Below are 27,565 nucleotides of genomic sequence, written 5' to 3'. Positions count from 1 at the left end.
GAAGAAATGTTGATAGGGCGGAGGTAAGTGTTGCTCTTTTTAAGATAGCTAGGAAAATCTTTCAGATAAAATGAAATTCAAGAGTTTATGTCTCAGATGGGTGTGATGGCACATACATTTAATCTCTGCACTTGGGAGGCAGAGGCAGGTGGATCTCTGTGATTTTGAGGCCAGTCTGGTCTACAAAGTGAATTCCAGGACAGCTAGGACTGTTAAACAGAGAACACAGAGAAACCCTGTCTCAGAAGGACCAAAACAAAACAAAAAAACAAACCAAGAGTTTATGTCTCTCATTGCTGCTGTGTTTGTGAACTAGAAAATCCTCAATTCTGGGACTGAAGAGATAGCTCAATGGTTAAGAATGCATGCTACTCTTCCAGAGGACCCTACTTTGAGTCCTGGTTCCCAATTTGAGTGGTTCACAACTTCACAGCTCCAGAGAATCAGGCACTTTGCTCTGTGGGGGCATATACTCATATACATAATCTTAATTTAATAGTAATAAACTAAAACTTTCAAAAAGAAAAATCCTCAATTCTACTATGAAGACAGTTACTTGTTTATACTTACACTTTAATACTACACACTCCCGCACAGATACACTGACACCGTTGCACATGCAGGCTCTTGCAGAGATTATAGGTATACACTAGATCTATTTAGCATTTTCATGTGTTCAGTACTACAGAATAAACTTCTATATTTTGGTTCTGCCATACTTACTTGAAGTTACTGTAATAGTATTTTAGTACTTCAGTACAAATTGGGTTATACTTTGTTTCTTTCTAGTAACAAAAGTTGCTGGTCAGAAAAAAGTCTTTGCAAATTGAATTAATGGATTCCACAAAGATAGCAAATATATTAATATTCTATTCTTTTTTTTTCAGAGAAAGTGATAATAGTTTTACATTTAAATAAGGCTTATTCAGTCATTCTTATTTTGCTGATGGGACCTATAAATGATTGGCCACCTGTCCCTTACAATTATTGACAGTAGCATATGCTTTAGGTGGTAATTAGTGCTCTAAGGAAATTAAGTAGAATAAGAGGTAGGTGCTGGTGGGGAGAAAACAGCTAAGTGTTCTCTTCTGTATGGAATAACTATGAAATTCTCTCAGATAAAGTGAAACTCATGCAAGGATTTATATTCATGAGGATACCGACCTCCCTGAAGAGAGTATAGTAAAGACGCTGAAGTGGAAGTGTGTTTTTCTCTGTCAAAGAAGCAATAAGGCTCATTTAGTTGGACTAGAATTAGCAGTGGAATAGTAAGAATCAAAGTGGGATTCTTGGGGCATTGAGGATGTCTATTAGTTACTTTTTACTGCTGAAGCAAAAAACCATGACCAAGGCAACTTGTTGAAAAAGTGTTTAGTTGAGCTTAGTTTCAGAGGTTGGAGTTCATGGTGGTGGAACAAAAGCTAGCGGCAGGAACAGTTTAAGGCTCTTATCTTGATCCACAAAACACTAGACGAGAGAATGGGAATGGTGGGAGGCTTTTGAAGCCTCAGAGCCCACCCCCATATGATACCCCTTTCTTACAAGGTCACACCTCCTAATCTTTCCCAAATAGTTCCATCAACTGGTGAGCAAGTATTCAAAGTATTCAAGTATTCATACTTTTATATGCTATGGAGGCTATCTCATTCAAACCGCCATCGGAGGTTACAGTGTGAGTCTTTGATTTTTACCTTAAGATAGAGATCCTTGGAAGTTTTGGGCAGATGAGTAATGCATAAAGTCCTTCTTTTTCCTCCTCATTTTAAAATTTACAGTGCTAGCAGGTGAACACAGAGCCTTGTATATGCTAGGAAAGCATTCTACCATTAAGCCACATCTCCAGACCTTTTCATTTTTACGTTAGATAGGGTCTCCATAAATTACTTAGGCTAACTTTGAACTTTGCCTCAAACTTGCTATCCCCTTTCATTTTTCTTTAACTTTTAAGTGGCTGGGATTATAGAAATGCCTATTACACTGGCAAGATGGCAGCATTCACTTTTTTTGAGACAGGATCTAATGTACCCCAGGTGGGAGTCCTGGTAGGAGGCAGCGATTCTTTAGATCACGGCATATAGCAGTGAGATCAGGAGAGGTTATTAGATTCTATACTTAACTATTTTAAAATGTTTCTAAATTTCAGTTATTATTGTGTGTGTATATGATATGTGTGTGTGTTTGTTGGTGTCATGCTGTGGTATGTTTACATATGGAAATCAGAAGACTGCTTTGTGGAGTTGGTTCTCTCCTTCCATCATTACTTGGGTTCTGGAAATGGAGCTTAGGCCACCAGGTTTGCTTAGTCAGCGCTTTTACTTTCTGACCATCTTACCAACCCTCCTGAGAGTCTGTCTGTTTTGAAGGTAGACTTACAGAATCTTTTCTTGTTTAGGTTAGAAGCTAGCATAGAATAGAAAATCATGATTTGAATATTTAGAGTTTCTGTTAATGGAGATGGCTATGAACTAGAGAAGGCTGTTTGGGGAGTTGACTATGATTTAATTTGCTGCAATCTGCAGCCCTTTATTTGTTTTGTTATGGGGTCTGCTATGTTGCCCAGATTGGTCCTCATCTCATATTCAATATTAAATCTGCTTTAGTTTTCCAAATATATGGGGCTGCAGGTGTGTTCCATCATTTTTATTCTTGTTGTGTATAGTGTATGCATGTGAGTATGTGATTGCCTATACCTGTATACATACAGGTGGCAGAGCAGGAAGTCTTGAGACAGTGTCTCTCACTGAACCTGAAGCTGGGATTTATTGAGCTTAAGGGAACTGCCTATTTTTGTCCCCAGTGCTGGAGTTACAGGCATTTGCAGCCATGATCAGCTTTTTACGTGGCTGTTGTCTTAGGGTTTTTATTGCTGTGATAAAACAACATGACCAAAGCAACTTGGAAAGGTTTACTTCAGTTTAAGGTTCCACATTACAGTTCATCACTGAGGGAAATAAGAGTAGGAACCTGGAGGCAACATCTGAGACAGAGGCTGTGGAGGGGTACTGCTTATACTGGCTTGCTGCTTCCCTCCTGGCTGCTTAGCCTGCTTTCTTATAGTATCCAGGACCACAAGCCCAAGGATTGCACCACCCACAATGACTGGACCCACCTGTATCAGTTGTCATTTAAGAAAATGCACCATGGACTTGCCTGTGGGCAAATCTTATATAGGCATTTTCACAATTGGGTTTTTTTCGCAAATGACTAACTTGTGTCAGATTGACAGAAAACAAGCGGGCAGAGAGAGAGAGAGAGAGAGAGAGAGAGAGAGAGAGAGAGAGAGAGAGAGAGAGAGAGAGAGAGAGAGAGAGAGCGCGCACAGGCACGTAGGTGCTTTCAGAGGCTGTAGACATTGGATCTGTTACAGGCAGTTCAGCGCCACCTGATGTGGGTGCTAGGAATTGAACTCTGGTCCTTTGGAAGAGTGATGTGTACTCTTAACTGCATCTCTCAAGCCACCCCCTTTTGGTTTTTGTAAAAGTTTAGTTATATAGCCATGATTGACTAGATGATCATTGGTGATCAACTCAGCCTTCAGCTTCCTTTCTTCCCCAGTATTTGGCAGATGGGCTTGAAATTAATCGTTGTTATCAAACTTGTAATGATTATTTAGTGAAGATACCTAGTGGCTGTAAGCTGTCATACAGCCTAGTAACAAACATATTTTATAGAGTTCAGGAGTTTTTAGGTATATGTTAGGAAAAAAGAAAGAAAACCAAGTACAGAATTCATAAATTCATAAAATCATAACCATTTTTTAAAAAGTTAGTTGTAGTAAATGATTCCACAACTTTTAAGATTTATCCCAGTATCTTAAGAGTTAATGATGTGAAAAGTGTGGAATTTATACTCCTTTATTTTTAGACACACATGGTTAGAGTAAGAATATGATGATAAAATCCTTAATTCCCAATATGTTTTCAGTGTCTTCTTGTGTCCATGTCTCAAATTTGAAACAAGGCTGTCATTGTTGTCTCCATAGTTTGCATTGCATTGGTGCTAAGTGTTTTCAAGCTAGTAGGTTAAGCATATTGTACTTAGGAGGATCCTACTCAACAGTGCAGAAGTTGTTTTAAATCCGTCAGCATTTCCCTTAGGATTGGAGTTGCTAGGCCCCTGAATGCCAGTCTTTGTTGTATTTCCAGTGAGTTTTTTCTTTTTCTCAGAGAAATATCTAGTCCTTACTAAACTTAAGAGCTATTGTCTAAGCAAAGCTTGACCTAGAGAGCAGTTTCAGCACAGTCTTGTTTAACCTAGATACTTTTTTTTCTTTAGAGATTTAGTAAAACAAATACTTGTAAAAGACATGAAGTTGAGAGGAGTGTGTGTGGAGGGGGTTTAGAGGAACTTAGAGGAGTGGGATGGGAAGGTAGAGATGAATATTTCATTGTATAACTTGTATGAAATTTTCAAATAGTTCTTTTAAAAAGGAAAGCAAAAAGTGGAAATGAACTTGTTTCTTTGGGGGGGTTGTTGAGATAGGGTCTTATTATGTAGCTTTGACTGTCCAAGGACCTGTCCTTGCTATGTAGACCAGTCTGGCCTCAAATTCACAGAGATCCTCTTGCCTCTGTCTCTTGAGTGCTGGGATTAAATGCCTACACTACTAAGTCTGTCTAACTTGTTTGTTTATAAACTCTAATTGACTTTTGAGATCCTGATTGTCTAGTCTAGAAATGACTTCTAGATAATTGTTTTAAGTGTTTTAATTTAGGCAACTTTAGTTAAATATATGCTAATTTAGATTACAAAATGCAAAAGATAAGGGATAAGTGAAAATGTGGAGTTATTATAATTTTTGAGAATAAGGGAAACACATTTTTTAAAAGACATGTATTTAGTATGTATAATGTTCTGTCTGCATGTATGCCTGCAGGCCAGAAGAGGGTGCCAGATCTTATTACAGATGATTGTGAGCCACCATGTGATTGCTGGGAATTGAACTCAGGAAGGGCAGTCAGTGCTCTTAACCACTAAGCCATCTCTCTAGCCCAAGAAACACATTTTTTATGGTTTTTAGTTTATGTGTATGCTTCTTTTGCCTACATACATATATTTGCTCCACATATGTGCCTGGTTCCTGAAGAGCCAGAAGGTGTTGGTCTTCCTGAAACTGGAGTTAAGAATTTTGTGAGCCATCATGTAGGTGCTTGGAACTGATCCTTTGCATGAGCAGCCTGTGCCATTTCTCCAGCACTAGATTTATTAAATATCAAAACAGATATAAATATAGCCTATTGGTTTTAGGATATACCTTAGCAAATAAAGTGTAGGGGTTTTTTTTCTTTTTTTTTTCTTTTTTTTTTTTTTTTTGGTTTTTTTTGAGACAGGGTTTCTCTATACTTTTGGGGCCTATCCTGGAACTAGCTCTTGTAGACCAGGCTGGCCTCGAACTCACAGAGATCCGCCTGCCTCTGCCTCCCGAGTGGAGAGAGATTAAAGGCGTGCGCCACCACTGCCTGGTATTGTAGGTTTTTTTTTTAATTATTATTTTGGTTTTTTTCTTGTTTTGGTTTTTCAAGACAGGGTTTCTCTAGGTAGCCCTGACTTTCCAAGAACTTACTTTGTAGACGAGGCTGGCCTTGAACTCAGATATCTGCCTGCCTCCTGAGTGCCACCATGCCCGCCTTTAATGTTTATTATTGTAAGTTGACTGCATTAATGAATTGATAATAATTTACAGTTAGCACATAGATTTTAACTCAAGTGCAGCTGTTTTGTTTTTCAAAAAGCAGTTTGCTTCCCAAATACCTATATCTGATGGATGATGTTTAGGCAGCCCTGAGTTTAGATGTAAATGGGAAAATGTCAGCCACTGATAAGTTCCAGGCTGCTTAGGCTCTAAGTACTATACCTAAAATTGTACTAAACATGCTTTTCTTATTTCAATTTCAGGGTGAAAAGGTGAACTATGATAAATTTAGAAATTGGCTTCTTCTAAACAAAGATGCTTTTACCTTTTCTCGCTGGCTACTGTCTGGGGGTGTATATGTGACCCTCACTGATGACAGTGACACGCCTACTTTCTACCAAACTCTGGCTGGAGTCACACATTGTAAGTAGTGACACTATATTGTTTGCTTTTACCTTTGATATAATTGACTGATACTGGCAGAATATGCTCATAAAGATGGAAAGGTTTTTGTCACTGCTTTCTTCTTCCAGTTATAACTGAATGAGATGGTGGAGCGTAGAAAATACAGCCCTTTACTAATTGTCCTTAATACAGCTATATTAGTTTCCACAACTATTTGTCATAGATTACCACAATTCATAACCTAAAACAAGAGAAATCTAGTCTCCAGGAGCTCCAGTGGCTGAAACGAAGTTATTGATAGAGCGCTGTCCCTGGTCGAGGAAGAACTCATTTTTCTTTCTACCTTCAGTAATCCCAAGCATTCCTTGGCTTGTAGCTGCATCATATCTGCTTTGGTTTTCATGTGCCTTCTCTATCTCTAAGTTCTTTTCTTTTTTTCACATACTCTAAATAAGCTGACCCTAAATTTATTATATAGCCAAGGGTAACACTGAATTTTTTATTCTCCCAACTCTACTTCCCAAGTGCTGGAATTAATAGGCGTGTTTCACTACTTCCAGCTTTTTGTGTACTTTGCGTTTGTCATTGGATTTAAGGCCCAGACTAAATCCATAACTTCATTTCAAGCTGATAATAAATTCATTATTTCTTCAGGCACCCTTTTTGCCAAAAAAAGACCACATTCTAAAGTTCCAGTAGATCACAAATTTTTGAGAGACACTATTCAGTTATACAATAGTATAAGTAAATATATTCTAATATGTTCTTTTTAGTAGTTACCAAAAGCAAAACAAAAAAGGAAACAAAAACAAGAAGAAAAAAAACCACTCTGCTCTTGCTCTTTCCTGACACTAAGATTCCTTTTTGCTCACCTATTAAATCTTGAAAACTTAAATGACATCTCCCCACCTACTTTTTTTTTTTTTTTTTTTTTAAATATGGACAGGATTTTACTGTGTAGACCAGGCTAACCTTGAACTTGCCTGCCTTTGCTTTCCAAGTGCTGGTTAAAGGTGTGTGCCACCACCATCCACCTGGCTTTTTAAAATACGGTTTCTGGAGTTTGAACTCTGGTCCTCATGCTTGCACCAACTTAGCTATCTCTAGCCTGTGCCCCTTCTTTAAATGAAACTTTTTATTGCAGTCCTATCAGAAATCTACTTTCTCTGAGTTTCTTAATTTTTAATTTTATTTTGTGTGTATGTATGAGTGTATATCTGTGTGCCACATATGTACAGAGTCAGAAGAGGCATAGGAGTTAGAGATGGATGCCACTATGTGGGTGCTGAGAACTGAACCAGGGTTCTCTGCAAGAGCAGTAAGTGCTCTTAGCCATTGGGCTATCTCTCCAGACCCTCTCTGGGGTTTTTTAAACAACTTTATGTGTCCCTCTTTTTTGAACTTACATTTTACCCTATGTTATAATTATTTGAAGCAACTTATTTGTTGTCCGTGCCATCTCTTCTCAGTCATAGGACCCTATCCTGGCTAGTTCTATGTCAACTCGACAAAAACCAAAGTCATCCGAGAGGAAATGCCTCCATACTATTGGGCTTAAGGTAAACCTAAATGTAGGGCATTTTCTTCCAGATGTTCTGAGTTCAATTCCCAGCAACCACATTATGGCTCACATCCATCTGTAATGGGATCTTGTGCCCTCTTTTGGACTGCAGGTAGACATAGAGACAGAATATTCTATGCATAATAAATAAATAAATAAATCTTGAAAAAAAAAGATTTTGAGTGCCATGATTGGTGGCACACTCAGAAGTCTGAGGCTGGTAGATTGTGGTAAGTTTGAGACAGGCCTGGTCTATATAGAGAGTACCAGGCTAGCCAGGGGTATAAACTAAGATCTTATCTCAAACAAAACAAACAACAAAGACTCGGGAGATGATTCTACCTTAAAGGTCAAACCTTGGACATTTTTGCTTTTCTTGTAATAACCTTTTCTTGTTCATACTTTTTGTTTGTTTGGTTGGTTGGTTTTTCGAGACAGGATTTCTCTGTAGCTTTGGAGCCTGTCCTGGAACTAGCTCTTGTAGACCAGGCTGGTCTCGAACTCACAGAGATCCACCTGCCTCTGCCTCCCGAGTGCTGGGATTAAAGGCGTGCACCACCACCGCCCAGCTCTTGTTCATACTTACTTAGCACACATATCTTTGGAGTTTGCAGAAACTGACTAAAATTCAAAATTGTGGAAAGATAAGTTTTTCCACACAATCTGTTTTTACCTTGTTCTGTGCTAAAAGAAAGCCCTAGCCAAACACTATGGTTTAAACCTAAATTTTCCTATCTGCTGAACACACATTTTTATCACTGAAACATATGCCCAAGACCCTCCTCTTTTTTTTTTAAATTCCTGTTTGGTTGGTTGGTTGGGGGTTGTTCTGTTTTGGTTTGGTTTGGTTTTGTAGTGTTTTATTTTTGTTTTTATTTTGAGACATGGGTTACTCTGTGTAGCCTGGCTATCCTGAAACTCACTCTATAGACCGGGCTGGCTCAAATTCAGCCTCCTGAGTGCCGGGATTGAAGCTATGTGGCACCACCACCCCTAGTACAAAATTATATTGTCTTTAAAAAAAAAATACAAAAAAACACCCCTGTTCATTTGTCATTATTGTCATTCATCTTATTTCAATGGCATAAGGCCTTGGGATATATAGCAGAACTTGTCACACAAAACAGAATAATAGATGTTAACCTTTTCCTTGGTTTTTAATTAAATCCCCATACTTCTTTTTTAATTGCTGTGTATCTTAGCTTTGTGCTTTGTTTTTTTATTGTCTTTGCTACGTAGAGACTAAGCCTAGGTACTGTACTAGAAAAGTCCTCTACCCCTGAGCTACATCCATCTCCTTAAGATTCTAAACATCAGTGTCTTCTAGTCCCTTGCCACATCTCGTATTAGAGCCTTCTTTCAGTAGGGGAAGTATATTTCAGTGACTGTAAAACCATAGGCCCCCAATTAAATCATGTCTCCTTCACCATCCTCTTACTTGTCCATAATGACATAAGACTTATAGGTATTCTAAGTAAATGTCAGAGGCCATTGCTTCTGAGAGCAGGTTGTCTCCTCAAAACACTAGAGGACTGTGTTACTATATAAGACACTTGAGTTTGAGTAATGAGCCTGGTCTTTTTCATGAGGATCATTCTGACATTAAAGAACTTCTAGAGCTGGAGCCTTCTGTGAGGTGAGACTGATTAGAATGGCCCAAAGTCAGTCCAAATAACTGAGAATACTGGTATTCTTGGTAGTCCCAGGAAAAATTATACTTACAGGTGGATGTAGATTCATTCTTATTTAGCCAGTGGAATGCAAGTTTTGTTATATATTTACTTAACATTTACAAATAAAAGGAATGTTAAATTTGTTGCTTTTTTCTTTTTTAAAAAATGCCTTATTTATTATTTTGTGTGCATTGGTGTTTTGCCTGCATATATGTCTGTGTAAGGGTGTCAGATCCCTTGGAACTGGAGTTACAGATAGGTGTGAGCTGCCATGTGGGTGTAGGGAATTGAACCTGGGTCCTGTCTCCCCTTCCAAGACAGGGTTTTGCTGTTGCTATTGAGTCTGTTCTGGACCTAGGTCTTGTAGACCAGGCTGGCCTCGAACTCACAGAGATACGCCTGCCTCTGCCTCCCGAGTGCTTGGATTAAAAGCATGTGTCACCACCACCTGGTTTATGTATTTATTTTTAATGTGTATTGGTATTCTGCTTCTGTTGTCTTCTTTTAGAATCAGGTACTTCATATTGCTGTTTCATTACTTTAAAGAAAGCTTAGAACTTAAGTGTTTTTCTATAGTCACTGTATTTCATCATAAACAAACATCTTATTTAGAATTAGAGGAGAAAAATGACATCTCATTTAAATATCAGGATGCAGTTCTATTTGCTAATATTTTAGATTATTCTTTGTTTTTGTTCATGGTTTAGAATTGTTTTCTCTATGAATTTTTCAAATTAGAATGTGGAATAACATGCTTCCTTGTGGCATATTCATACTTTTTTTTTTTTTGGTCATCTACCTTCACACCACCCCTGTCTCTATGTGTACTTTCCCAGTTCAGATAGCCCACTTTCTGCTGCCATGGCAAATGTAAAAGTACTACTACTGTCTTTTAAATATGTCTAGTTATCTGGGTATTTAAAGCAGGTATTTCAGGTTTTGTTGTTGTTGCTGATGTTGTTTATTTTATTTTGTTTAGGGGTGGGAGTTGACACAGGGTTTCTCTATGTACCTCCTGGACTTTGCTCTGTAGACCAGGCTGGCCTCAAAACTCACTGAAATCCGCCTGCCTCTGCCTCCCGAGTGCTGAGATTAAATAGGCATGTGTCACCACTGCCCGGCTTCTTTTCTTTTTAAAAAATTTTTATTTATTCCACATTTGGTTGTGTACAAGTCAGAGAACAATTTGCAGGGGTGAGTTCTTTTGTTTCTGCCATGTAGGTCATCAAACTCAGGTCATTAGGCTTGTCAGTGAGGGCCTTTACCTGCTACACTATCCCACAGGTCCTTAGCTGTTAATTTGTAAATAGATTCTCTTGAGGTTTTTGTTTGTTTCTTACTTGTTCCTCCATGGTGAGGATTGAACCCAGAGCATCTCACTTACTAGGCAAACTATCTGTCACTGAGCTACATTTGCCGCCTCTACTATTGAGGTGTGTGGATTTTGTATGTTTGTTTGTTCATTTATGAGTTCTATTTACGTGCAAATAACATTGGTTTTCTTTCTCTATATTATATTCCATGATTTTTGTTTTCTTGAACTAGTGAAAATTTTCAAATCATGCGGAATGATAATCGAAGGGAGAAGGTTCTGTTTATGCTAGGAAATAAAAAACTAAGACCCTTACTGTCAAGTATAATAAAGTAAAATAACCACATAAACTGAATAATCATGCTCTTCTTTTAAAACTGTAAAACTTATGGGCTGGAGAGATGGCTCAGAGGTTAAGAGCATTGCCTGCTCTTCCAAAGGTCCTGAGTTCAATTCCCGGCAACCACATGGTGGCTCACAACCATCTTTAAAGAGGTCTGGTGCCCTCTTCTGGCCTGCAGACATGCACACAGACAGAATATTGTATATACAATAAATAAATAAATATTTTTAAAAAAAAGAAAAGAAAGAAAAAATTGTAAAACTTAAAGACAATTCTGGGGACAATGCTGAGCCCTCTCAGTCTCAGCAAGAATGCGTGGTGGTGGCGCACGCCTTTAATCCCAGCACTCGGGAGGCAGAGGCAGGTGGATCTTTGTGAGTTCGAGACCAGCCTCGTCTACAAGAGCTAGTTCCAGAACAGGCTCCAAAACCAAAAAAACAAAACAAAAAACAAACAAACAAACAAAAAAATGCTTCCTCCTCCCCTCTGGGAACCAAGGACCTAACAGCTACACATGCACATACTGAGATGTTGGGAACTTTCCATCTCCCTGAATAGGGGCAAGATAACCCTTAGGTGTTGACTCAGTTACTGATGTTTTGACTCAGTCCCTGGGAAAGGGGCAAAGTGACCCTCAGATGTTTCCCTTACCTCATCTGATCTGGCAACAGCTCTCCAGCCAATTATTGGTAATAGCCCTTTTGAATAAGCCAATCATAAAAGTTAAAGAACAACTCCCAGACACCCCCCTTGCTTCTGTGGTTTTTTGCTTTTAAAATAGCCTGTACCAGCCATTCGGGATCTTTCTGGCCTCTCTAATGCTGAAAGACCCTGTCATGACAGAATTAATAAAATTCTCATGCTTTTACATCAGCTGTGGTATGAGAGATGGTCTCTTGGGGCCACTCCTCCTTTGTGATTGGACTCTAGGGTCCAACAAAACCACTAGAAAGCAAAGCTTAGTTCCATATGAGTGAGTGACTCTTCCTAGGTGATGTGAAGGAATATAGGATGTCTTCAATCTTGAGAACAGATGCTGAGCTTTCAGGTCAGGCCAGTGGAGGTAGAGAAACCAGACAAACCTGAGAGAAAACTTTTCAGATTTGAATTTGAAGAAACCCCAAACGAAAAGATTATCTACCCAGTTAGTTTCTCAATTAAAAATGCTCTAAAAGCTTAAAAAAAAAAAAAAGAGTAAAAAAGATCAACAGTAAGCTAGGTGGTGGTGGTGGTTTAATTTTAGCACTCAAGAGGAAGGCAGATCTCTGAGTTTCAGGACAGCTAGGACTACACCCTGTCTTGAAAAATAAAACAACAACAATAAAATATCAGCAGTTAGCCAGGAACTAATGGGGAGGAAGGGTGAATATGAAGGAAGAACACAGACTTTTTTGGGGGAATTATGAAGTTACTTTGTGATACTACAATAGTAGATAATAAGTCACTTGTCCAGACCAGTAATCCACAACATCAAGAATGACCTCTAATACAAATCATGTAAATTACGGACTTTACTTGAAATCGTGTCAGTGTATGTTCAGCAATTATACGATGTGCCACTCAGGTGGGAGGTGTCACAAAGTTTATGAGGGTAAGGGTATGTGGCAAATTGCTGCCTTTACTCTACTTTTTAAAAATATCGATAAAACAGAAAAAGGCCTTTCAATCTTATCATTTCAGGACATCAGAATTGTGAAATCTCAAATCTTAAACTCTGTTTCTTAACTCATGATTCCAAAGTCCTAGTGTTTTGTTTTGTTTTTTGTTTTTGTACATCACAGTTTATGTTTGATGTTTCAAAGACTTAATAAAAAGATTTACCAAGCGTTTTCTGAAGAGGCCAGTAGTAAATAATCTGAGGCCTGTGGACATTCCCTAGAAATTAATACCACCGTTGCAACACATAGTAATTATCTTAGTTTCAGAATCTAGCAGTCTCAATGACATCCTCAACAGAAAGCTGCAGCCAAATTCGTACTGAAAAGAATCTCCTAAGGTTGTTGATAGGATCTCTGTGGCAGTAAGAGCCTGAATGTTTCCTGGGTTCTTTGCTTATTTGTCTGTTTTTTTGGTTGTTGTTACATATTCTTTTCTAGAGATATGGATTCCAACTAGTATGTTTTTCTTCTGTTTATTCCTTTTTATGTAATTCTGTTATTGTTGAATACTGTGTTGCTTCACAAAGCCCTTGTATTTCCTGTATTTTTAGTACAGTTTTGGCAGTATATATTATTGAGATTGGCAGTTTTGTTTTTAGTAGTTTGCATTTTTTACTTCTTGCTCCCTTTTATCTGAATATACTTATTTCCTTTGTTTTGTTTATAATGTTTGTCCTGTTCTTGTTGTTATCCCCTATTTACCCAACCCCAAGAGTTTCTCTCTAGCCCCAGCTGTCTTGGAACTCATAGATCTGCCTGCAACTACTTCCCAAATATTGGGATTGGCCGTATGTGCTACCATGTCCGACCTGATCTTTTTTTTTTTTTTTTTTTTTTTTTTTTATATTTATTTATTAAGTATACAATATTCTGTCTGTGTGTATGCCTGCAGGCCAGAAGAGGGCACCAGACCCCTCTACAGATGGTTGTGAGCCACCATGTGGTTGCTGGGAATTGAACTCAGGACCTTTGGAAGAGCAGGCAATGCTCTTAACCTCTGAGCCATCTCTCCAGCCCCCCCGACCTGATCTTAAAGATCCTTTTCCTTCTTCTTGTGCTAGGGATCTGACTCGGGGCCTCACATCTGCTAGGCATGTGTACTGCATCCCAGCCATGATTTTTTTTTTCGTTATCAGTAATTTATTATATCTTGCATTAGTGTGGTTAGGTATGGGGATTAGTTCTCACCAAATTTAAAAAATTTTCAGAGCCACATAGGACCAGTAATGCCCACATTTGGCAGACTGAAGCGGGTAGGTCTCTATGAATTAGAGACCAGGCTTATCTGTATAACGAATTTCAGGCCAGCCTGGGCTGTTTAGTGAGATCCTGTCTCAAAGACAAAACAAAAAACACTTGAGAGACTGAGTAAGGAGGATCATTGTTAGTTTGAGGCCAGCCTGAGCTACATACCAAGATTCTGTCTCCAAGAAAAAAATTTTTTTTTTTTTTTTTTTTTGGTTTTTCGAGACAGGGTTTCTCTGTAGCTTTGGAGCCTGTCCTGGAACTCCCTTTGTAGACCAGGCTGGCCTTGAACTCACAGAGATCCGCCTGCCTCTGCCTCCCGAATACTGGGATTAAAGGCGTGTGCCACCACCGCCCGGCTCCAAGAAAATTTTTTAACTGCAAATATTTCTAATATTTTCTTTTTTAAGATTAATATTTATTATGTATGCAACATTCTGCCTGCACATATGCTTGCACGCCAGAAGAGGGCGCCGGATCTCATTACAGATGGTTGTGAGCCCCCATGTGGTTGCTGGGAATTGAACTCAGGACCTCTGGAAGAACAGCCAGTGCTCTTAACCACTGAGCCATCTCTCCAGCCCTCAAATATTTTCTTTTGTTGTTTTTGGTTCCTTCACAGTTTTATGTTTAATATTATCTTATAATCACTTTGGTCCTAATGAGTTGTTCAGTCTGTTTTCTCATTGTGTTTGCATTTGAATAATTTCTGTAGTCCTGTGTTCAGCTTTACTCATTTCTCCTCTTGTCTCCTTCCTAACCTGTTACTGAGTTCTCTAATGGTAGTTTTTGAACTTAAATGTTATTTTTCATCTTAGATGGTTCCAGTTAGTTTACGTTTTATAGTTGCCGTTTCTTACCTCAGTTTATTTATTTCTGAATTGCTTTGTTTTGTTTTGTTTCTCAAGACAGGGTTTCTTTGTGTAGCCTTGGCTCTCCTGGAATTATAGACCAGGCTAGCTGACCTCGAACTCAGAGATCCACATGTCTCTGTCTCTTTTTCCCTAGTGCTGAGATTAAAAGGTGTGCACCACAACCATTAATTTTAGATATTTATAACTCATAGTTTTCAAGCCTTGTCTAATTCCTTTGTCTCTTATTTTTAGGTCTTTTTGTTAATTTTTACCTTAGTTTTGTATCACATCTTCCTACTTTTTTATGTTTTCTTTTATATTTTTATGTGTGCATGGTGTGTACGTGCCATGTTGTATGTGTGTGAAGGTCAAAGGACTTCCTCTCTTTCCACCATGTGGATTCTTGAATCAGATTCAGGTTGTCAAACTTGGTGATAAACTCCTCTACCTGCTAAGCCATCTGCTGGCCTCTTTCCTGCTTTTTCTCAATGCTAGACAATGTAGATGTACTGTGGTATCTCCTAGCTTGCTTACACTCTGAGAACTTTTCTGCTTTCAGTTCCTAGACAAGCTTCAGTGAGTTTCACTCTGTATAACAAAAATTAGCTTCCAAAACAATGTAACTGTACAGATTTCTGGAATTCTTTCTCTGTGTAACTTGTTTCTAATACGTTTTTCTCCAATTTTCAGCTACCTCAGCCTCCCTGCAGTGACCTCTATTCTTAACACAGTGAAATCTCTATATTGAGACTCCTTATCCTTTGTCACTTTGATGATAGTAGTCACAGGCAATAACTGAGCAATAGAAGTGCTCACCTGATAGTGATCTCAGGATTGAAGCCCTGCACTGTGTGTTCTCTAGTTTCTAGAAATGCTTGATTTGTATAGTTATGTAAATAGTTTGTAGCCATTTATGACCAGAGGGTAAGTCTGATACTAGTTGATACTTCTTTATGGCCTGAAAGGGACAAGCCCAGAATTACATTTTAGTAAGATAGCTCTTGAAGCCGGGCGGTGGTGGCGCACGCCTTTAATCCCAGCACTTGGGAGGCAGAGGCAGGCGGATCTCTGTGAGTTCGAGACCAGCCTGGTCTACAAGAGCTAGTTCCAGGACAGGTTCCAAAACCACAGAGAAACCCTGTCTCGAAAAACCAAAAAAAAAAAAAAAAAGATAGCTCTTGAGTACTGTGTTTAGCTGAGAATAAAATACCTACATGCTTCCTAAATTTTAATTGCTTAGGAGGGAAGCAGAAGCACTTAAAATGTAACCATGTTTAGAGTTTGTCTGTGTTCATATTTATCCTGTCAGTATTTTGCTGTTCGTTACCTAGAGCATTGTGTTGACTGTGTGAGTTAAATGTGGGCCCTACCATTGTGGTGGTTACTTTCTAACCACGAGAGAAGATCTGCATAAAGAAAAATTTACATCTAAGGTGGAGGTTGAAAATGACTAGAATGGTTCAATAATATATGATTTTGTATGTTAGATTTTAGAAGTCTGCTTAATTGGAAATTAAGAGTTTATTTTTCTATGAATTTTACAGTCTCATACTTTTGCTATTTTGATTTTATTTTCTTAGTTTTTAAATATGATAAATTTATCTTTTAGTGTGTATTTTTAGCATAATTGCTTTTAGTAGTTGAATTGAGAAAATATGCCCTTAAAAGACATATTATCTGGATAAACTAATGGCTCAGAAGGGCATTCTGAGTTTATAATCTTGTTTGATTTGATTCTTAGTGGAGGAGTCAGACATCATTGATCTGGAGAAACGCTATTGGCTACTGAAGGCTCAATCCCGTACTGGACGTTTTGACTTAGAGACCTTTGGTCCTTTGGTTTCACCACCTATTCGCCCTTCTCTGAGTGAAGGTAGGAAATTTTCCTTAAAAAACAAAACAAGCATACAAAAATAAAACAGCTTAGCAGTGGTGGCGCATACCTTTAATTCCAACAATTGGGAGGCAGAGACAGAACACCCAGAACTGTTACACAACGAAACCCTGTCTCAAAAAATAAATAAATAAAATTAAAAAATAAAATAAAAACATGACAAATGTTCATTTGGTAAGTAAATAGACTGAATCCGTCTTATTTCAAACCAAAACAAAATTTAACTTGGACAAACTATATTCCTGTAGATTTAATAGTTCCTTGCTTAGTTGTATAGTGGTGAAGAGAAAAATAAGATTATTAAGGTTATGATCTTCAGCTTCATATTTTACTTGTGTGATCTTACATGAGTCAGTTAGCTCTCTGTACCCCAATGTCCTTACCAAGTGTCAGTAATATGACAGTGCTCTGCTAAGGAGTGTCGCAGTAGGACATGCAGAAGATGTTGGCCACTGCATGGCCAGAACTCCCGGTTTCTTCACGTGATCTATCCCTTCCTGAACCATTTATTTTTCATTCACATAAGATTTCACTGCTGTTTCCTCCCCTGAAAAAGAGAATATAAGCTTCTAGATAGAATATCTCTGAAAGTTGGACAATGGTGGTACATACCTTCAATCCCAGCACTCGGGAGGCTAGAGAGAATCTCTGTGAATTCAAGGCCAGCCTGGTCTACAAAGTGAGTTCCAGGATAACCAGAGCTGCTGTGTAGAAAAACCCTGTCTCAAAAAACAAAACAAAACTATATACATCTATATATACTATAAACACACATTTAAATATACATATATATGTATTATATAGTTTTAGATGACAACATAAGCATTGTATTTGGAATCTGAATATTTGGGTTCTGTTTCTGATTATAAAGTATTTTTAGTTTTTTATTTTTTTAAATTCTGTTGTTTTGTGTTATATAAATTTTGCCTGAATGTAGATGTGCACCGTATGCATGTCTGAGGCCCTCAGAAGTCAGAGGAAGACATGGGATCTCCTGAAACTGAAGTTACAGATGGTTGTAACCCATCCTATGAGTGCTAGGAAGCAAATCTGGGTCTTCTGTAAGAGCAACAAGTGCCCTAAAACAGCGAAGCTATCTCTCCAGCCCCAGTTTTTGAATTTTTCTTGAAATTACTTAACTTTCTAATTTTAATATTTTGTTTTTATTTTCAATGTAAGGATGTTTTGTCTGCATGTATGTGCACTGTTCATGTACCTGGTGCCCCCAGAGGCCTAAGGAGGGCATTAAATTCCCTAGGACTAGAGCTACCATGTGGGTGCTATAACTCAAGCCCAAGTCTTCTGGAAGTGCAGTCAGTGCTCTTAACTGCTGAGCCCTTTCTCCAGCCCATTCTCATGTGGCCCAAGATCATTTCAAACTCAACATCTATCTAAGAATGATCTTCAACTCTTCAGTCCCCTGTCTCTATTTCCCATGTACTGGGATTATACGCTTGTACCACCATGCCTAGTATTCTGTTGTTCAAACTGAAACACAGAGTTAGATAAATTCTTGAAGCATATTATCTACATTTTTTTCAACTACCTAGGATATTTCAGAAGTACTCCTTAGTAGAACTAGAGTACATGGCACTCTGGATTTCTTTTTTTCTTTCTTTTTAACGTGTGTGTGTGTGTGTGTGTGTAAGACAGAGAAGAGGGAGGTATTGTGTGTTTGTGTGTGTGTGTAAGAGAGAGAGAGAAGAGGGAGGTATTGTGTTTGCATTGAGCATGTGTATACACATGCCGTGGCACACATGGAACTTAAAGGACAGCTTTCAAGAGCTGGTTCTTTCCTTCCACCATGTGCTTTTCAGGAATCTAATTTAATCATGCCACAAGCACCTTCACCCCCTGTACCTGGACTTCTTGTTCCAACAGTGTGGTTTTTACCTTTCAGAAATTAGGTGACTAGTGTGGAGGATTGTTGGAAGGAAGTTCTTGGAGAAGGTGTAAGTAGGGGGAAGGTTGAGAGAGGAGATGATTGAGATGCATTGTTCACGTATATGAAATTGTCGAAAAATAAATTAAAATTAAATTCTATTAGAAAAAGAGAATTGGGAGGGTCGCACATAATTTTATTTAAAATTGTACATAGTTGATTAAGAAATGAAAATCACAGGATGAAATTTTAAGTTCTTGCCCTCTTTCGATATTTAAAATACATATGAAAGATTTTTACCAAGAAGGTACTGTAGTCATTTCTTATAGTAATATATTCCCTTTTCCAGGAAAGGTTTATGAAAGCTTGTTGATGATGCAATGGCATATATTTGAACATTCATTTAATAAGCGATTCAATTTTTCTCCTGTCTTTATTTTATATATTATTTATAAGACAGGGTTTCGCTGTAGCTTTTGAGGCTGTCCTGGAGACCTCTTTCTTGTAGACCAGGCTGGCCTCGAACTCACAGAGATCCACCTGCCTCTGCCTCTTGAGTGCTGGGATTAAAGGCAAGTGTAATCACCAGCTGTCCTGTCTTATCTTTCTAAGAGATATTGTTACAATTTCTGACCTTGATTCTATCTTGTTTGTTTTTGTTTTGTTTGTTTGGCTATTTATTTATTTGGAGACAGTTTCTCAGGTTGTTCCCTGGCTGTCCTGGAACTGAGATCCACCTGCCTCTGCCTCCTAAAGAAAAAAGTATTTCCTTGGAAAATATTTTCTTGGAAGCTTTTTTTTTAATGTAGTCACTTTATGTAAAAACATTCCTAACTTTATAAATCTATCAGTGTTGCATTAGGAGGTTTGTTGACTGTGGTTTATGGTGTCTTTCTTATTTTATAGGTTTATTTAATGCTTTTGATGAAAATCGTGACAATCACATAGATTTCAAAGAGATATCCTGTGGATTATCAGCCTGCTGCAGGGGCCCTCTTGCTGAAAGACAGAAATGTAAGTGTGATAAATAGTATCTGCAAACTGTCAGATTATGTAAAGACAGAATTAACCTTCACCCTTGCATCATCATTTTTATAAGGATTGAGTTTCTTAACTATCATGTTGGCAAATAGTAATCTCATAATTCGTGATTTAGTGAGTTCTGTCTAAGGAAGCAACAATAACCTATTCTTTAGTACTTACTAGGATATAGTTTGGGATATTTTCTGTTATTAATAGGATTAGTTTTCCTGGAAAATCTGAAATTCATAATTAATCAATAATAAATGATAAAAAAATATTTGAAACAGGGTATTAACTTGGACTGACCTGGCACGCTTGACCTTCCTTTCTCAGCATCTTGAATGATAGAATTGCAGGTGTGAGCCGCCATGTGTAATTGAAAATTTTAAATATTAGAAAATATTCTGTAAAATATTTTGCATTTTAATTTGAAGCATAGCTCATTCTGTCATTTATATATAATATTCTATTTGCAAGATGAGATTTGTAATTGGACATATTTTAGTAAATACTAAAATGATAGTTTTTATATAAAATGGTCTTAAAACATAATTTATAAGCATAAATATATTACATTAATAAATCTTAACCATAGTTGAGGAAGTGTGACAGTTTACTTGGGATTTAGCACAGAATATATTTATGAAGGTTCATTATCTTTTTGATTTTTTAAAAATAGAGCTTTTTACAAATATCTGTTTTGGTATTGTGTCTGAGTTTTTAATCTTATTTAATAATATACACTGAATTGATTTACTACTGTAGTTAACATATTAGGAGTGTTTATAAAAAGGGATTTTTGTTTTGTTTGGTTGGTTTTTGGTTTTGGTTTTTTGAGACAGGGTTTTTCTGTTCTGGAACTGTTCTCTGACTCTTCTGGAACTCTGTAGACAGGCTAGCCTCAAAGAGATCTTCCCGCTCTTCCTTCTGAGTGCTGAGATTAAAAGTTTGTGCCACTGTGCTCAGTTTATAAAAGGATATTTTTAAATTTAAATTTCCTTGTTCTTCATTATTCCAGATTGGTTTTATGACAGATTGTTTCTTATTAAAATCTGGTTGGTTGGTATGTTGAGACAAGATTCTAATGTGTAGCTCAGGACAGTCTTGAACTTACAGAGGTCTACCTACTGCCTCTTATATGCTAAAATTAAAGGCATGTACCAACACACCCAACAGTTATTTTTCATTGAAATTTAATGTCTTTAAGGAGAGTTTAAGTTTTGGCTCTGTGATGTGGCTTGATGGGCAAGAAAGCTTGGCACTAAGTCAAACAACTAGCATTAGATCTGAGGGGAAGAAGAAAATTGACTCCTACAGTTGTCCTCGGACGTCTACATATGCACTTAAATACACACACTAGGTAAATAAATACAATTTTTTAAATAATTTTTATGAGCCAGGTGATGGTGGTGCATGTCTTTAATCTCAGCACTCGGGAGGCAGAGACAGGTGAATATCTGTAAGTTTGAGACCAGTCTGGTTTACAAGAGCTAGCTCAATATCTACAGCAAATCCAGTATCAAAAAAAAAACTAATTTATGGGGCTGGAGAGGTGGCTCAGAGATTAAGAGCACTGGCTGCTCTTCCAGAGGTCCTGAGTTCAATTCCCAGCATCCACATGATGGATGACAACCATCTATAATAGGATCTGGTACCCTCTTCTGGCATGAAGGCAAACATGCAGACAGAACACTGTATATTAAATAAATAAAATATTTTAATAGATAAATAATTTTTATTTTTTCTTTCTCCTTTTTTTTTTTTTTTTTTTTGTTACTGATCAACCAGAAGTTAACAAACCAGAATTATTCATTTAGGATTAATGTGATAATTGTCTAATTTCTACATTGTTGTATATAAACTTTACTAAAGAGTTATACTTGACAAAGTATTAAATGTAAATTAGATTTTTTTTTTTGACAGGTTAAGTAAAAGTTAGGATTCTAATTCTCAGTGTAGATGGGAATTTTAAGCATAGGAGAAATAGCCCTTCAGTGATCAGTCTTGGATATGAGAAACTAACTAAAGGGAGGGGATAAGTGATTGAATGCAAATACTAACCTAAGGGAGGGGATGTAGCTGAGTGCAAACAAAAGCATATGCATACAATTACCAGGGCTCAGGTTTGATTGAGCAGCTCCAGGCCGAAGAAAGATTCAAAAATTTGCCTTGCCTCTTGAAAACCTATAAGGTTACGCTTCTTACAGAATGACTTAACCCTTTCTTTCCAGTGTATAAGAATGGTAGCTCCTCTGAATTTAACTGTTGGATGGGTCTCTTTAACCTGTGTGGTGATTTAGAGACAGTCATAAGATCTATTCACAAAATTCTGTATATTACAATAATGGTAATAATCATAATAATAATGCTAGCTAGATGATGGTGGTAGACACCTTTAATACCAGCACTTGGGAAGGAGAGACAAGCGGATCTCTGAGTTTGAGGCCAGCCTGGTCTACAGAGTATGTTCCAGAACAGGAACCAAAGCAACAGAGAAACCCTGTCTCAAAAAAACAAACAAACAAATAATGATAATGCTATGGAATAGTCTACTCCCGATGAGAACTGCTCTAGAACATGCTGACTTCAGGAATTAAGTAATTGTAGAGGGTAGTTTCTAATGAAATGTATCATGTTTCAGAATCTAAAAGTGATTTCCTTTCCTAAGAGTTTTTTGTCATTAGTTTGCTTCAAGGTGTTTGATGTTGACCGTGATGGAGTTCTCTCCAGGGTTGAACTGAAAGACATGGTGGTTGCACTTTTGGAGGTTTGGAAAGATAACCGCACTGATGATATTCCTGTAAGTTTCTTTGTAGTTTGATTGATTTTTGAGACAGGTTTTTAATGTTACTAAGGCAGGTATGTAGTGTGCCCCATGTCCTGCTAAGTTCTGATTGTTTACAAGGAAGATGGAGTGAATGTTTGAGAAGAAATTTTTAAAAAGCATCATTTTTTATGTATGGGGAGATTAAAAATTATACACACTACTCTCTTGGATTTCTTTTTAAAGGAATTACATATGGCTCTGTCGGACATTGTAGAAGACATATTGAATGCACATGATACCACAAAGGTGAGACTGGCTATGAGTAATTCATTTTTTTCTAAAAATACTGTATGCTCTAATCAAAATGTGTCATTTATATGTATGGTCAAATGACTCTTCTGCATTCCAGATACCCACTTATCTGGACCTGTGGTTAAAATATCTTCACATCATCTCTAAAGATAGCCCATTCCATCTTCAAACAGTGGCTCAGTGAGGGCTAATACATGTGTTAAGTAGAGACTTCCATTGATAGCCTTTTATAGTTTTTATTTCTTCCATTTAATAAGTTATGAAGAGGACAGCTTTATAGTGAATAAAGGAAATTAAACAGTGTATTTAGCATGGCTCTAGTGTGTCAGACTTAAGAACAGAAGAAAAGCTAACAGTGGTAAACATAGAGGTTGTGATTTCTGGGCTGATTAGATTAACTGGGAAGAACCATGAAGATAGCTGAGGCCATGGATTTACAAATAATAACTCAAATTATTTAGTTTGTTAAGACTTGTTGGTAGTACCATAACAGATTTATTTACTTCTGTAGCTTGTTTTAAAATTTTAACTATTTATCTCTGTGAAATTAAAAATAATTTATATATGTGAAGTACATTTGAAGTGATTTGAATCTTTTCAAATACTGACATGTACTTAGTAGCAGACTGGTTATAAAATTGAGGTTTAGAAAAAATAACTAAGTCAGTTATTTTCTTGGTTCAATCACAGAAGAAAAGATATTCCCATTAACTGTAGAAACAAATGATGATATATTTTTTCAGGGCTGAAAGTCTACTTATCAATTTAATCTTCCCTGTTTATTCACCTTTTCTGTCAAACTAAGGTGTCCACTTCTGTTTGGTATGTGTAAAAATAAAAACCTAGAGAAAGAACTATTAGAAATTGCTTTTTAGTTTAGTTATGATGGCTCACACCTATGATCCTATTACTTAGAAGTCTGACATAGGAGAGCAGGATTAAGAGTTCTAGGCTAAGGCCAGCCTGGTCTACAAGAGCTAGTTCCAGGACAGGCACCAAAGCTACAGAGAAACCCTGTCTCAAAAAACCAAAAAAAAAAAAAAACAAAAACAAAAACAAAAAAACAAAAAAAAAAAGAGTTCTAGGCTACATAGTAAAACCTCATTAATTAAAAGATGATAGAATGGTTATGGTACACACCTTTAATCCCAGCACTCAGAAGGCAGAGGCAGACAAATCTCTTGAGTTGAGGCCAGCCTGGTCTACAGAGAGAGTTCTAGGACAATCAGCTCTTGGAAAAACAAAAGGAAAAAGAAATTGCTTTGTGTAGAGATGCAGTTTAAACACTTTCCTTTAATATCTTACAAATACACAAGTATTGCTATCTATGGCTAGAAAGATGGCTCAGCAATTAAGAGTATGTACTGCTCTTGCAAAGGATCCATATTTAGCTCATAACTACCTGTATACTCCAGTTACTTACTCTCCTCTTCTGTACTTTGTACACACACACACACACACACACACACAGAGGGTGGGGGGTGAAAACACATTATATAATTTAAAAAAGAGCAGGTTGGAGAGATGACTCAGTAATTAAGAGCAATGGCTGCTCTTCCCAAGATACTTGGTTTGCTTTCCAGTGACCCACCCCTGACTGCAAATCCAGTACCGAGGGATGATGTTTGCGGCTTCATCGCGCATCCATGTGGTGCACAGACAGACATACAGACAAAACACTCATACACATTAAAAATAATAATAATAATAAATATCTTTTTTTCTTTTGGTTGTTTTGAAATAAGGTTTCTCTGTGTAGCCCTGGCTATTCTGAAATTCTCTCTGTAGACCAAGCTGGCCTCAAACTTGGTGATCTGCCTGCCTCTGCCTCCCAGTGCTGGGATTAAAAGCCTGTGCTGCCACTGCCCTGAATAAGTAGTGTATTTTTATGTTAAATGAAGTTTAATATTTCTGGCTTCAGTGACCATTGAACAGATTGTTTAGCTGCTCAAGTCTCCATGTAACCATGATAATAAAATAGTGACAGTTTAGGATAGAACTTGGGTATTTTGCTGATTCACTGGTACTATATACTATGTATATATGATATCTCACTATTTATCTAAGACATCTATTATTGTTGTCGTTCTTTATTTTTTGAGAAAGGATTTCGCTATTTGTATCCCAGGCTGGTCTCAAACTCTCTGGGTATCCAAGAATGGCCTCGAACTCCTGATTTTTCTGCTTCTACTTCCCAAGTGCTGAAATTACAGATCCTTGTCACTGTGTGCAGGTTATTTCCAAAATCATGTCGGAGAAAGGAAATTGTTAATAAATGCTTTGTTTCCACTGACTGCTTGAATAAAATTATAGATTTTTTTATCATTTGTAATCACTTGTAAATTGATACTAATTGTTATGCTTCTTGTTTTTTTTTTTGTTTGTTTTTTTGGTTTTTTTTGTTTTCGAGACAGGGTTTCTCTGTGGTTTTTGAGCCTGTCCTGGAACTAGCTCTTGTAGACCAGGCTGGTCTCGAACTCACATAGATCCGCCTGCCTCTGCCTCCCGAGTGCTGGGAGCTTCTTGTGTGAACCCATACCATATGTATATTATTAGTTTGCTTTCAAAAAATATGATTTTTTTTTCTAGTGCTGTAATAAATGACATTTATTGACAGGATCAGCTTAAATGTCTCTCTTTCAGATGGGCCATCTTACTCTGGAAGACTATCAGATCTGGAGTGTGAAAAATGTTCTTGCCAATGAGTTTTTGAATCTCCTCTTCCAGGTATGTTTGAGGCAAATGACAGATTTGGGAGGGTGCCTTCTGTCATGTGCCTGTATTAGTGAAGAAATGGAAATTGGTCTCTTCTTGACAGCTGATGCCTGGTTATTACAGATGTAAAACAAACACTACTCTGTTACTGGAGATTTGGAAGTTAACCTCCATTAAAAAAAAAAATCCACACTACTAAGTTAAATTTCCTCAGGTAACAATTGATAATTAACCAGTTAAACCAATGTTAATTCAGTTCCCATTTAAAAAGTAGATTTTGTATAAATCACATCAAATATTACTCAGACTAATCATTGGTTCCACTAGTAAAGTTTGAATGTCCTTTCTTTTTCCCTAGGTATGCCACATAGTTCTGGGGTTAAGACCAGCTACTCCAGAAGAAGAAGGACAAATTATTAGGTAACTTTATAGTTTCATGGGTTTTTTTATTACATAGCTGAAATTTCTACGCCTGAAATACATTAGTTACAAGGAACAATATGTGTTGCTTTGGTTATTAAAGTAAAGCTATTTTTAAAAATTACATGTAGAGGCCTGCATGGTGGCCCACACCTTTATTTTTTTTATTTATTTTATTTATTTATTTATTTATTTATTTTATTTATTTATTTATTTATTTTTTTGATTTTTGAGACAGGGTTTCTCCATAGCTTTTTGGTTCCTGTCCTGGAACTAGCTCTTGTAGACCAGGCTGGCCTCGAACTCACAGAGATACGCCTGCCTCTGCCTCCCGAGTGCTGGGATTCAAGGCGTGCGCCACCACCGCCCAGCTGGCCCACACCTTTAATCCCAAGACATTCTTCCTAGCTAAGGAACTAGATTAATTTTTTTTTTAAATTTATTTATTATGTATACAATATTCTGTCTGTGTATAATACGTGCAGGCCAGAAGAGGGCACCAGACCCCATTACAGATGGTTGTGAGCCACCATGTGGTTGCTGGGAATTGAACTCAGGACCTTTGGAAGAGCAGGCAATGCTCTTAACCTCTGAGCCATCTCTCCAGCCCCGGAACTAGATTAATTTAAAAGTCAAATTCTGCTTAACTTTAAAGTTGTACTGGGGCAGGGATGTCAGTCAGTGGTAGAAAACTTACAGTCTAATGTAGTTACTAAAAGAATTTTCAGAGCAGCAAGATAAAATCAGCTTGTCATAATGGGAGAACATCACTAAAGAGTAGCCAACTTTTCCGTAAAAAAGTATAGAATTCAGAATTAAGAAGGGTAGAAAAAACCAACTAAGAATTTTATATCCAATAAAACACTCTCTTTAAAATGATTTTGATAGTGGTAGGGGAAGAGATAAATTGAAAGTAGGAAGGAAAAATAAATTATTTGGATTTGCATTTGGTTTTTAGATGTGACTCCAAAAGCATTCTCTTACAAAGTAACTTAGACTTCCTCACAAACTAAAACTTGTTTATATGAAAGACAACTTACAAAGTGAAAGGCAATATTAACAAACTGTAGCTTCCATAAGCCTTCATTAGCCAGAATGTATAAGGAGATGCTACAGCTCGACAACAAAAAGATAACTGTTGGGCTGGAGAGATGGCTCAGCGGTTAAGAGCATTGCCTGCTCTTCCAAAGGTCCTGAGTTCAATTCCCAGCAACCACATGGTGGCTCACAACCATCTGTAAAGAGGTCTGGTGCCCTCTTCTGGCCTGCAGGCATACACACAAACAGAATATTGTATACATAATAAATAAATAAATATTAAAAAAAAAAAGATAACTGTTTAAAATATAGAGAACAGGCAACTCCTTTAGCAGTTGCCACCAGAGGGGACAATCAAAACACATCTAGGGAGTACTGTATGAGGCAATGACATCTGTGTACAGCTGTGCCCTTGACCTGACTGGATTTCTAAAGCCCTGAGTTTGTCCTATGGTTTCTGTACACATGCAGTGACGTAGGTGCATGCAAGAATACACACATACACACTCATACTTGCTTGCGTGCATGCACAATAATAGATGTTTTTAAGTTTCCTTGGAGGGAAAAATGAGAGTGGTGATTTGTCTCAGTTGTCTTAGAGCAGTTGAATGTCCTCAAGTATATTTTTTAAAATGCAAGACAGTCTATGTCATTATCAATTATAGCAAGGATCCTTGTGGCAGGATTTTATTATCTGATATCAATTTGGAGTTTTATTTAAAGAGCTGTATGTAGTCGGGCAGTAGTAGTGCATGCCTTTAATCCCAGCACCTGGATGCAGAGGACAGAGAACACTGAGTTCAAGGGCAGCCTGGTCCACAAATCAAGTTC

At 37.4% G+C, this 27,565-nt stretch overlaps 1 protein-coding gene across 1 annotated transcript in view; it reads left to right on the top strand.

Moving 5' to 3' along the window:
• The window catches only part of Usp32 (ubiquitin specific peptidase 32), a 137,735-nt gene that overhangs the window by 51,836 nt on the left and 58,334 nt on the right, over window positions 1-27,565 (top strand). Inside the window, exons 5-11 of the mRNA XM_057774344.1 lie at window positions 5,896-6,055; window positions 16,425-16,556; window positions 19,366-19,473; window positions 22,167-22,282; window positions 22,493-22,555; window positions 25,205-25,288; window positions 25,635-25,696. Coding sequence (XP_057630327.1) covers window positions 5,896-6,055; window positions 16,425-16,556; window positions 19,366-19,473; window positions 22,167-22,282; window positions 22,493-22,555; window positions 25,205-25,288; window positions 25,635-25,696 — 725 coding nt within the window. The remainder of the gene's footprint in view (window positions 1-5,895; window positions 6,056-16,424; window positions 16,557-19,365; window positions 19,474-22,166; window positions 22,283-22,492; window positions 22,556-25,204; window positions 25,289-25,634; window positions 25,697-27,565) is intronic.

Source organism: Chionomys nivalis, chromosome 7, assembly GCF_950005125.1.
Source record: "Chionomys nivalis chromosome 7, mChiNiv1.1, whole genome shotgun sequence".
NCBI lineage: Eukaryota > Metazoa > Chordata > Mammalia > Rodentia > Cricetidae > Chionomys > Chionomys nivalis.
This window is presented reverse-complemented; position numbering and strand designations above follow the sequence as displayed.